The following is a 13,202-nucleotide window of genomic DNA, read 5'->3' as shown; positions in this document are numbered from 1 at the left end:
ATTGCTTTTAGTCAGTTGTACACCTAGTGAGAGGACAAAGGCGAATGCTTTTAAATGAAAAGAGGAGAGATTTAGCGGCCCAAAGAAGCCCTGGAGGCACTCAGGGCCAGGTTGGATGGGGCCCAGCACAGCCTGAGCTGGTGTGGGGCAGCTCACAGCCCACACGGGTTTGGGTCTGGGTGGGCATTATGCTTCATTCCAACATAAACATTCTGTAACTCTAACTTACAGTAATTTCATATAGACTCTATTTCCATACTTTTTTGGAGGGGAGGGGATAAGTAATTTAAAAAAAAATGTAGTTTCCTACTTCAGTGCAAAACCTGGATTTATTCATTGACTTTTTTTTCCTCGCTGATCAGGTAAGACATCCTGACAAAGGTAGATTCCCAGCTCTAAGAACCTGCAGTTAGAAAAAATAATTCACTTTTTATATTGTCCAGGACATTTGTACATCACCCATTTTATCCTGGTTTTTGATTTTGTTTGGTTTTGCTGTTGTTATTAAGTTCTTGAAGACAATAAATGTAAAGAACGTAATCAGGCCAACTGGTTAAATTATGGAATGCTCTGTTGTCTTGATTTTGTCTAAAAATGTGCTTAACCATATCAGTATTCCAGCCTTTCCTTTCTCCTTTCCATTCCCCAGTTGATCTCAATTTATATCTCATACCTGCATTACATTTTACTACTGATGCTGCATGTTATCATTTATATTATCTATTACTGATATTACACAAGTCATCTCATCTCTGTTATCTCCCATGCATTTATCCTCTTGTGTCACATATATTGTTTAGAGGGATTGACAAAGATTATTCTCCTAGAGTGAGATGAGAGCCAAGCTGCTGCGCTGCAAACTTGAATTAACTATGCAGATATACTAGCATAACTAAGATGGCTTAGCTGAATATGAAAATGTTGCTAAATATTTCAGGTTCAGTTTTAGTTCAGTTACAGAGACAAGTAAATTGTTTAATGTAAATTGAGGCAATGAAGTCTTAAGGGTTTTGTTTTGTTTTTCCTTCTTTCTGGCCAAAACCTTGTGGAAATTCAAGTTTTTGCTTTTAATAAATAAATTAATGTTTTCACTTTATAAGCATTTTAAGAAGGCAGGTGCAAAAATAAGTAGTAGTGTGTCACAGAATTCCAGACTGAGGTTGGAAGCACCTCTGGGTTCATCTGGTCCAACTTCTGCTCAAGCAGTCTCACCCAGAGCACATTACCTAGAACCAATACAGCACCATGTTCACAGAATTGACAGAACACGGTTTTCCATAGTGATATATTTAAACATAACATTTAAAAATCACACACACACACACAAAACCACTTCACCAAAATTTTATTTTGCTGTATTCTCCACGGTGAGTTCCAACCTGCCCAGAACTCTGTAAAGATATCAATTTACTACCTTCCCTGTTGAATGTGCCTTCATATGGACTTCCCTCCCCTCTATTTATGCAGCCAACACATACTACATTGTTGTACTTTTTGTTGAAATGATTTCATCATGACCTGAGCTCATCTTAGCAGAAATTACAATGGCATGCCAAATGAATAAGTAGTATAAGATTATCCTTAATGTTCTATGAACAATAACAATTAAAAAGGTAATATATTCATGAATATATGCAGCTAATTATAGCGTGGTAAGTTGTTTACAAAATGCAGGTAGGGTGCTTAGCTACCAGAAGGTACACGTATTTTTCATCTTTATATTTTTCCAGCTTACCATTATTGCTGAGTACTTCACTAAAATTCCAGGCAGCATTCTGGCATTACAATGTCATGCTGAATTTCTACTGTAGCAGCACCAACAATGTCCAAAAATAAGCAAGTGTACGTGCTGCTGCAAGCATTTTTCACTTAGGAAAAGTCAACTTACCAGTTAAATCTTACCTTCTTCCAAAACTGCTTTGGTGTTTATTCATTTATTTATTCAGTCACATCCCTGGGCAAATGAGAAATGGTTCTGTTTTTTTTTCTTTGCAAGCTTCAACTGCATCTTCTCTGTGTATATCTTATGTTCCAGCTTTGCACGTTAGAACATCTACCTGCAGAATTTAACTGCGCAGTGGAGATCCACTCAATCACTTTTCAACTTAATGCTGTGCAAAATCTCATTATTACTTTTCAGAAAATAGCTCTAATCACAAGTTTTGTCTGAGGGATTTATTTTTGTCTTTGTTGGGTTTTCGGGTTTTTTTTCCCCCTCTAATTTCCAACAGTGAACAAAGACCAATTTCTCTTCATTGCAAACATACATAATGCATGGCCTTTGAGTCACCAGAGGTACTCGTAATACTACTATGAGCACCTGAGTAGTATTATGCAACTATTTTGAAGAATGATGCATGATAAGTCCTGATCCAAAAGACAAAGATAAGAAGGCCTATCTTCAAAAATGAAGACTCAATGAACGAAAATGGAATGATGAAATACTGAATAAAGTGCATTAATGTTAAGACCACTAGATGCTATCTTTCTGATGAAATTCTAACCCCTGCATCATCTCTGAAGTGGATGTATATTTTATGGACAATCTGCCTTGGTGGAAAGTTGGCTCTGGCATACTCCAGTATAACAGGTATCCCACCATAAAAAATAATTCTTCCTTTAACATATCATTAAAAATGCAAATTCCTGTTAAGTTTTAACACTTAATACTCTGCATTTTTGCAACCAGCTATATGTACCATAAATGTAATTAAAACTTACATAACATTCTTCCTATGCATTCTTACATGCTAGAGACTTTTATCATATAAAATCTAGATTTGTTACACTTGCTGGTTATATAAACCACTTTGGGATATCTAGCACAATGCAGTAATTCTTCAGGACTATCTTTGCTTTAAATAGCTTATGTAAGATAACAATTCTAACAATTGAAATACAACAGAAAATTACAAATGCAGAATGTTTCCATCTCCTCAATCATATTAGATCTGTGATGTTTTCATTTTATTAATATATTTAGTTTATTTGTTCCCTTTGGCTGAGCCACCTATCAATTGCATCCTCATATTTTTTTGGTTCCTTTGACCAGTCTTGATGCCATCTAAGGTTGGCAATAACGTTTGAGTAATTCTGGCCCAAACTTTGTTTCCAGCTGATAAACTGCCTTTTGTTATAGTTCTGAACAGATGAAGAAACCCTTGGATAGTTCACTACTGAGCGAAGTATTTTGTCCAAGGATTGTACAGTTTCCGGGAATTTTATGGCAACATTTGTCAGCTCATCCGGATCGGCAGAAAGGTCTGGAACAAACAATAAAGGCAGTTGAGGGTCAACTTGCATTTAAATAAATGAACGGATCAGTTAGGACACAAGAATTGTAACATACCAAACAGCTGTGGAGGCACCGAAACGCCATCCATGTACGTGATATACTTCCACTGATCAATTCGAAGCATGTATGTGGAAGCATTCACATTGCAGCCATGGAACTCACTCAGTACCCACGAGGGCCGAGGCCCTCTGTGTGACACTTCATCCTCCGCCTTTTCAAGCAGCAGGGGTAAAAGAGAATATCCACTGAGGTTCTGCAGGACAGGAATTCTTGCTAGATCTAAGCAAAGATACACATATTCAAAGTTCCACTGAAGGTACCACAATGAACAAGACTTACATAATGCTACGTCTCTGAAAATATACTGCAGTAAACTGGATATTGCTAGAACACAGAAACCCCAACGTAAGCAAATAACAACATATATTTAAGAAACTTTCTGACTTCATTTGCCCACCATCTAGGTCAATCTTTAAAACATTTGTTAGAACTGCTATCCATAGCTTCCAGTGACAGGTTCTGCTTTTTTATTTTTTAAGCCCTTCTCACATTCTCTGACCACCTCAGACTGAGGTATGCATGTATAGACTCAGTAAGCATGAAGCCTACAAGATCCATATCAATCTGTTTGGTCTAACACTTACTGGTGCTTAGCTCCTAACCAGCATTCTTCATCTATGACTAGAAAAATACTGTGTGAAAGGTAGTTGTTATAGTTATCACATATATATAACTGGTGAGGAAACTCAGGAACAAGGGCATTTGATAGGACTGGAGATAAGGATGGTATCAGAGGTGGTTTTGATACAGTGCACATATTGAAAATACACAAGATGAATCTATAGCCTACTACAGATGCTCTACAGCCTACTGGAAGATCCTGTAGCTTGGATAGGCCCCTTGCAACAAAATTACATCAGAAGTATCTCTAACTTCCAAAGATCTAGGCAGCGTTAAGAAGTCATAAACATCTCTTAGAGACATTCTGAAAAGTACAGCTGAGAACCTTATCCATGTTACCTCAGAGTTTCCTAAAAAAGGAGTATGGCTGTATTATTTTTAATTACCCTACTGAACACAGCATTCAAAATTCAATCTATTTCATTTTCACAGAGGATTCCATTCCATGATGAGTTGTGTCTAATATTCTTACAGTGATGCTCAGCAATATGCATTGCCCACAACTGAGATTTTCTTTCATCATCACCTATCTTCTTTCTTATCTTTTGTTCCTACAGCACAGACACCTGTCAGTAATCTGTAGTTCTTCCTCTGGAGAATAAAACCAAGCAGTAGGAAGTCTGTAACATTACAAACCTAGTACTTCCAGTGTGGGGGGCTAAAACCTGAACAAATGAATGCTTAATCTGAAAAAAAGCCAAAAGAAAGGTATAAACCTTTCTTGCCCCTCATCCTAAACTAGTAACAGTATTAACAGCTGTACTGCATTTTCCCAGTGCAAGAAATGTTCTGGCTGGCATTTTCAATGCCTCCTGCTTAACACGACATCCAAAAGTACTTCTATTTAAACCAACAAAGCTAGTGCTAGTGATGGAAAGCTTAGGCTACATCCTGTAAGAAAAGACAGGAGTTGATGCACTTCTGGGTCAATTACCTGAATCACACAGAATCTGATGGGATGAACCCTATGTACCACACATGATATAGGGTGCACCTAAACTCCAAGTAAATGTTCAGGGTGACTACAGCCTTGAGACAATGCAAAACATAGGGATGAAAATTACGAAGAAAAAGACTTGAAATCTGATTTCTCACTAGTCTGCAGCAGCATGCAGCTTGAAGAGAAAGTAGAAATGATACTTCATACTTTGATATTCATCTTGACTTATCCAGCTTTTTTGATATTCATATCATAGGAAGAAGAAACTGCCAGAACAGAAGGAAAGAACTAATAAACACAGGAAACTACAGGAAAATAACACAGAGCAGGAAAAAAGGATGACAAACCACTTGACTAATTAGATTATTTGTGGAAAAAGCACAAAAAAAGAAGTTAACTCTTCAAGTATGGCACCGCAACTTCTGTCTGAAGGTATCTGGCACAGACTTCTTTATACTGATTCATTTCCAGAATTTGGTAGAGAAAAAAGAAAACTACTCAGGTTATATGCTATTTTCATCTAGATAAGTGTTTCCAAAGTTTTGAGAAGAGACAAGCAGATAAGTATATTTTGTTCATAAAAAATCTACTTAAGATAATGCAGAAAAGGATTTTCTCTAGCTTTTACTACTAGAAGTACAGTATAATAAGTATGTAGTGCAATTCCAAGGTCAAAGCCTGAACCAATAGATGAGCTAAGTGAGTACGTGAGTGCCCGGAGCAGGCAGGGGGGGAGTTCAGAGCCACCCCTTCTGTCTCCGCGATACTTCCCGTGCCATCTGGGTCTGCGCAGGCCCCCTTCCCCCCCGCCCTTCTCTGCTGCAGCACCTGGTATGAATGGGGGAGGCCGCATTCCTCAGCTCATCCATTTCTCCAAACTGTTACCGGGAGGGGTGAGTTGATTCCTCCTGGATATTTTTTCCTATAGCAACTATTTCTCAAATAAAGGCTCTGTCATTGCCTTTGTTTGCTCTACAAAGTATAATGATACATTTTGCCCCACATTCTCTCAGGCAATTGCAGCCTACATCTGATGCTTTTAAAATAAAGAGCTTTGCTGAGTACTTCAGAAAAAAAAAAAAAAAAAATCCAATTAGTAGCTTAAAACATCCTAGATAATGCCTGAAATGGTGACTAACATTCAGCTCCAAAAAGATTCACATCTTGTCTGATACCTGTGATAAAACAGGTAACAGTTCAAAAATTCACTCCTAAAAGTAACTTAATGAGAATCCTTTTCAACAGTTTCTCTGCCCCATAAAGAATATTTCCATATTCAAGAAGATAAGCACGGATATGCACTATCATACCTTACTACACTTGCTCAGATTAATTGTACATTTTCTGTGCAAAAGTCTATGCTAACTTTCTCCCAGTTGACACTTTGTAAAGGGAACTACTTTGACAACATAATGAAACTCCTATTCTTTTGAGTATAATCCCCCTTCTGGATGCATTTACATTCTAATTTCTACAGTGAACTAACTGTTCAGTATGAAGGCTAGCAAGGATTATTTGTATCTAAACTGTGTCTGATTACTTTGTATCTCCCAATACATTTTTAAACAGATAATTCCTCATAAAATCATTTTTGTGAGAATTGTGAGAACCAGTAACAGCAGAACAGAAAATCATCAATTCCTTCATTTAATTTTTATACACTCTTCTTGCATTTTACACCGAGTCCATGCATATGCTCCCTCCATGATTTATCATCTCCTGTTCTGTTACTACATTGATTCACAAATTGGAGACATAATTCTGACTATAATGCAAATACACAACAATAATTAGTTACTTAAAAAAAAAAAAAAAAAGAATAATTTTAAATGACTTAACTCACCAAGCATGGTAGGATATATATCCACCAGAGAGACCACAGTTGATACTTGCTGCTGTTGTTTTATGCCTGGGCCCATAACTAGAAGAGGAACATGGGAACTTCCTTCATACATGCTCATTTTATAGAACTGACGGTGCTCCATAGCAAGTTCCCCATGATCTGAAGTGAACATAATGACCGTTTTCTTAAGAAGATCAGTATCTCTCAGAGCTGAAATAACCTCACCTGCAACAAGAAAAAGGCTTCAAAAAGATGGGTCAAATACTCTTTGAACTTCCTAACCTACACAGTGGCATGCAAATCCCAAATAATCCTATTCAAAGACTTGGGAAATCCAATCTCTGCCACAGGAGGCAGAATTCAAAGCAACCAGCCCAGAAAAATACACAGCAGTATGCAAGTTGCAGGAGTCTGGCTCTCAGTGCCACCTGGAGGGCAAAGAACAACCACAAGAATATCAAAGAGCACTATAGGATGAGATGCATTTTTGCTATTACAACAAATAGTTGGCTTTGCAGTACTAAAATAGGGCCACAGAAGCCCTGCATGACATTTAGGGTGAAGGACTCCTCACAGTATGCACCTTATCAGTAGGTGTCTCTCCAACACGTGCCCATATCCCCACAAGAACATCTTGCACAGACTGTGCAAGGGAGACATGGAAAAGACCAATGAAATCAGTAATGAAGCAAAGCATCTGCACATCGTTAACATTCAAACATTAAGGTGATTCTTGTTTAAACAGATCAGTTAAAAACTTAAATTACAAAGTTACAGTACAGCTCAGTTACTTACTGAGCTGGGCAACACCATTGTGGCCTGAAGTTCCTCTTGATCTCCTTCCTTTCATTAAACATGAAACAGTAATTCCATGTCTTTAAAGTTACTTAATCATTGTAAAATTACAGAAAAAAAAAAAAAAAAAAGGAAAGAAAAAGATTTGCTTGCTTTTTCATAAATTTCATATTAGAGGGCAAGAAAATTAACTAAGAAATAAAATGCCCTAAATTATGATGTTGCATTGTAATTGTTGTTTACGTAGATCTTACCATAAAGTAGGAAGAACTCCCTCTGCTTAATTCATTCTTTTGTCTCCTTCATTTTCAATAGGTTACTAAGGAAGCTTCCAAAGGTAACTTTGTTGCTTAATTCATTATTTGCAGTTGCCATTGAATCCGGTCACTTAAAAAAATCAATCTCTAGGCAAAGCACTTACAATCTCAAAGTTGTTTACTTCTGTATTTCTATTTTTTCAGTTATCATTTCAAAAAAGAATATTTACTTATTCTTGCACAAGCATCCAACAAAGCTTTGCTGTACCTATGCAGCTTCCACTGTTTCATTCATGGGCCTTGTTAGCACCTTTCAGAACGAATTCACCTGGCAGTACCCTTAAAATCTATCCAATTATTACTGAATAGATTGATTAAGCAATACCTATGCAATTTATACCTAGATCTGAATTGCACGGCTTTATTTTATTATTCCAAAAGACTGGCTCTATCAGCATTTTTTTAAAAAGAAATTAAAAATAAATCAGAACATAAAAACCCACTATGTTATGAAGCTTCACCTACCAAGCATAGCATCTGTCTCTGCACACATAGCATAATAAAATGCTCTAATGCTTCTCACTTCTTGCTTTGTAAACTCTCCTGTACAGTTTTTGGTGTAAGATGAATAATAGTCTACTGGATGCATCTCTGAAAGTGAAGACCATGTGGGAATTTTAATAGCTTCATATTTTACCTAAAAATAAAGGGGAAAATAACATTACAAACTGAATTAAACAATTTAAAGGGAAAAAAAGAAAGGTTTAATTTAAAACTTTTTAGTATAATTTGTCAGTTCTCAGTCTGTAGTCTTTGAGATATCAGCAGCTTATCTGTTACATAGTGCTGCTATTTCCTCCATACTTTCACAGGTATTGAGTCAATTAGTTATAAAAGAGCGATAAAAATCAGCTACTAATGAAGGCCATTTTTTTTTATTTCTACAGATTTTAAGCCATTTAGTTATAAAGAAGCAGCTGATACATTACATATAATGCTAGATCTGTATATTCTGCTAGTTCTGCACACATGGACAGTCAACAGAAAAAAGACTTCTTTTTCAGAAGATCTCTGACAATATTAATGACAAACTGGCTATATAATCTAAATGTGTTTCTAGCTATTGAAGTCCAAATTTACTGATTCAGTATTAACAAACCTTTTCATTACAGAAAAACAAAATAAACAAAATTACTTTACTTCATCAGAAGTCCAACATCTTATCCAAGTACTACTTACTGTGTACTGAAATATTAGAACTGGACCTGACCTGAAAAATTACAAGGAATAAAACACATTTCACAATAAAGTTACACACGAATTTAGATTTAACTTTCACCTGCACATACCTTTTCAAGCCAATATGGAGACGTTAAAAATGTAGAGGATCCAAAATTTTCTCCGGCGTAAGGTGACGGATATGGATGTGGCAAATTTAGCCCCAAGTAAAGAGCAAATGGTTGGGTGAGGTTAATGGCTTCTTTCTTTATCCAAGTCACTGCTCTGTCAGTAACCTGCCAATCAGTTTCCATCACTCTCACATGCCTCCTGTCACCAGTAAGATTTACCTTGGGTCTTCCCTCTTGCCGGAGCAGGAATTCAACATCTCTAGTCCAGGCTTCCACACGGTTGCTGAGAACACAGACACAAGATATACGCACTTAGAGGAAAGTGTTTTTTTCACTTTCCCTCCACGCAAAAAGTTTCTCCTTAACTTCTCCTACATTTGTAGCTGCCATCTCCTTTTAATTGCTAGATAAAGGAAAATTGTTTTTAACTGTAGCTATTTTATACCTATTTTATATTCGCAGCTTTAGTCACTCTCTTCTGCTTCTCAATCTTTTTTCTTTTTTATTAAAAATTAATTTCAGAATGGTTCTTCTTCCCATTTCAACAGAAAAACAAATAAATTAGAAATAGCTTCTCCATCTTGCTGACCCCGATTGACTTTTTGTCATCGAATCATACAGTTCATCTGGTATGCACAGCCTTGGACTTACTTAAAAAAATTCTATGAGAAGTGACCTAGCTGGAGCAGGCACCTTCAAAAGACACATTCTGCTTTAGGAACATTATCACTTACAACAAAAATCTCTAACAGCAATTTATCTTGTACTTTTTCTTTTGATATAGTTGAGAAATGCCATCATGAAAATGGAATATAAGGAAAAATAAGAGAAAAATGTAGAGAGAAAAAAAGAAGGGGTGGGGAGGAAAAGACAACACTTTTGGAGCAGGTTTTTTTTCTTTCCTCCACAAAACACTGAGAAATCTGAGCTACAGATGTCCTGGCTTCTTTTCGAGACTGAATTACAACAACTGCCAAAAACAGGATTATAAGGAAACATTCAACTTAAAATCTCCACCCATCTTAATTTTGTTCAGGGAAATTTTAATATCACCACTGAAATTCCAAGGGAAAACATGAACGATGTAACCTTGCACTTTCATTATTTCATTGCTGACATTTAAAGAACACCTAACCATTTCTACCCTCACTGAAATTTTACCACTGCATCCTTGACATCCAGAACAACTACTTAGAATTATCTGTAACTGTATTTTTTAATTAGGCCTTTGTTTAGATTCATCCACACTTTCAAGCTGAAAGCCCTAAACAAACTACTTAGAGAAGTCATATTTGATAGAGAGTTAAAGAATAAATTCAGATGTGGGGATGAGAGTAGTGTCTGTGTCACATTGCATACAACACCGTAATGGTGACATATAGAGAAAAACATATTATATAGGCCAGATTGGTATCTAATCAGAATGAGAATAAGATCAAAGTAAAAACAAAAACAGAAAAAGCAAGCAAGCAAATAAACAAAAAACATTCAACCCCAATCCCTCAGACCAGTTCTCTGGAACAACACAGAAGATTTTTTACATGTGCAAGACTGATCCTCAGGCACAAAAGGAGAAAAAGATAAGCCAGAAATAGGAACCTTCAGAAAACCTGGTAGAGGAGTGAAAAAGGGAGCAATGCGAAATTCAGTCCCTGAATGTAAAATCAAAGTGCAAAGGCTTCACAGGTAATTATTTTAAAACTTCAGAGATAAATTCTGATTTCCAATACTTTCAGTGAGAATGAATACCACCTATACCAACAAACTGTACTCAGAGAGGCCTGCCATATTACTCACAACTGTCCATGTTATGGAAGGAACATCCATCTGATTACCTCACTGAATGATGTCCAGAAGTATAATCCAGTTTCCCATACTTTTGTGTGTAGTAGCCATGCTTCTGCATGAGATCCATCCATGTTACATAATCCGGATCTAGACCTTTGAAGTTATTCCATGATTCAGTTAAGTGTGTGAAAAGACCACTCCACATTGCTGGAAAATAAAATGAGACACGGTTTGTGAAAAGTAAGATAATAGGATTGAGAACATGTTTATGTAATCTTAGTTCAGTTACAACTTGGCCTTGAGAAACAGAAGTAATAGCTAGTTCTTAAGAAATGGAATACAGCAGTAACTTGGAAGCCTGTACCTGCTGCAGTTAGGACAGGATGCTTCTTCCAATTTACATCTGTAACAGTGCTGTAGATGACATTTCATTTACATCACTTCTGGTGGGTCTTTGCAACAACTGAGAAGGGTAGAAACACTACAAAATGTAACATTTGATTTAAGAATATAGCTTCCTTCTGAATTCCCAACTTCTAAATTCTGCAAATGGGAAGTTGCATATGGGATACTGATTGCAGCAAGTAAAGAATACTTAAGCATGTAACTAAAGATGCTAAAGGATTTATCATGTATTTAATGGCCTTAAGAATAAATGTAAACTACACAAGAAACAGAAAAAAAAAAAATGGATCAAGCACTGTATAAATTTGAGGTACTACCAAAAAAAGATTAATTGGTCTGACTGAGAAAACAGCAAAGCTTCCCTAATCTCAAGGCTTTGAAATTAACGTACATTTAAATTGACATAGGAAAGTATTAATCATTTGCATTTATCTGATGTTTCTCCTGGTCCTACCTGCACGAGAAGGACAACAAATTGGAGAGTTGGTATAGGCATTGAGAAAGACAGAGCCATGTCTTTTCATAAAATTTATGAAAGGCAAATCCACAGTCTGATTTCCAGGATAAAATGTCAAACGCCCATCCTGCAGTCAAATAGAATAACAGCATATAAGCATGACTGTCTCAAGTTATTGCCTGCAGTAATTTATAATTTATTAACTTGAAGCTGTGTTACTCAAATGTAACTGATTGTAAAATAAATTGTCAAGGTGGGGGGGAAAAGAAGCAACACAAATGACAACTGTATAACCACAACTACCTAAAGGAGGCTATAGCAGAATTGCAGAATCCCAGAATAGCCAGGGTTGGAAGGGACCTCAAGGATCATGAATCTCCAACCCCCCTGCCACATGCAGGGAGGATATTAGGAGAAATGTATCCTCACATTGACTGGTGAGGCAATGAAACACACTGCCTGGGGAGGTGGTGAAGGTTTTTATGAAATGCATAGATGTGGCATTAAGTGATATGATTTAGTGGCCAGTGGGTTGATGGTTGGACTAGATGATCTCATAATCTCAGTGCTCTTTTCCAACCTCTATGATTCTATTAGTCTATAAAAACGGCAGCATACAGAGGCCTGCTTCAGATCTGTTGGCAGCTTCAGCAAGGAACTAGAAATAAAATGGACTTTAACATTTAAAAATCAGCCATTTTGTTGGTTAATAGTAACTTTGATAGAAGCTGAACATTTGGAGGAAAAAAAAATGATTAGAATATTACGAGAGCTGATGTTCTCACAACGATAATAATAAGCAAAATACAGCCAGGGAACCTAGAGCTTAAAAAATAATAATAAAAAAAATTAAAAAAAAAAAAAGGAGCTATTGCTTCCTCTTTGAAATCACCACTAAGAAGCGGTCTAAGGCGGATATCGTATTTTACAAATAGTTAGGAAGAACTGTTCCATGAACGGCAGGCAACGCGCAGCAGAGCACAGGAGCGGAGGCCTGATGGCGGCTGCAGCTACTCGCCGCGAACAGAAGGCAGCGCCGAGCCCAGCTCTGCGGGGACGGCCGTTCCGCCTCGCCCTGGGCGAAGGAGCGGAGGCAGCGCTGTGCGACGGCGGGTAGCACCGAGCACAGCCATCATCACACCTGGAACTCGGCCACAAGCCGGGTGTAAATGTGAAACTCCCCGCGGAGCCGCGGCTACTCACGAAGGAGTCGCAGGCCAGCAGCACCACGTTTGGCCGGGAGGAATGCCTGAGCGGCCTCGGCGTTGCGCAGTGCGCGGTAGCCACGAGGAGAAGCCCCCGCAGCAACACCGGCGGTGCGCCTCTCCGCATTGCCCCGCAGACGGGCGCTCTGGCGCGGAGGGGCAGAACTACAACTCCCAGCATGCACCA

The 13,202-nt window shown here is 37.6% G+C and overlaps 1 protein-coding gene across 1 annotated transcript; it reads right to left on the bottom strand.

Moving 5' to 3' along the window:
- Positions 1-1,329: 1,329 nt before the first annotated feature.
- Positions 1,330-13,159, bottom strand: ARSK (arylsulfatase family member K). Its single transcript, XM_042866206.1, has 8 exons — positions 13,014-13,159; positions 11,808-11,937; positions 10,996-11,155; positions 9,161-9,443; positions 8,337-8,508; positions 6,760-6,984; positions 3,350-3,574; positions 1,330-3,263 (listed from the first exon to the last, which is right to left on the bottom strand). Exons 1-8 carry the CDS (start codon positions 13,140-13,142, stop codon positions 2,980-2,982), a joined length of 1,608 nt encoding a protein of 535 aa, XP_042722140.1. The 5' UTR covers positions 13,143-13,159; the 3' UTR covers positions 1,330-2,979.
- Between the last annotated feature and the right edge of the window lie 43 nt (positions 13,160-13,202).

This window comes from Lagopus leucura, unplaced genomic scaffold (genome assembly GCF_019238085.1).
Source record: "Lagopus leucura isolate 7727_CA_CO unplaced genomic scaffold, USGS_WTPT01 Super-Scaffold_810, whole genome shotgun sequence".
Taxonomy (NCBI): domain Eukaryota; kingdom Metazoa; phylum Chordata; class Aves; order Galliformes; family Phasianidae; genus Lagopus; species Lagopus leucura.
This window is presented reverse-complemented; position numbering and strand designations above follow the sequence as displayed.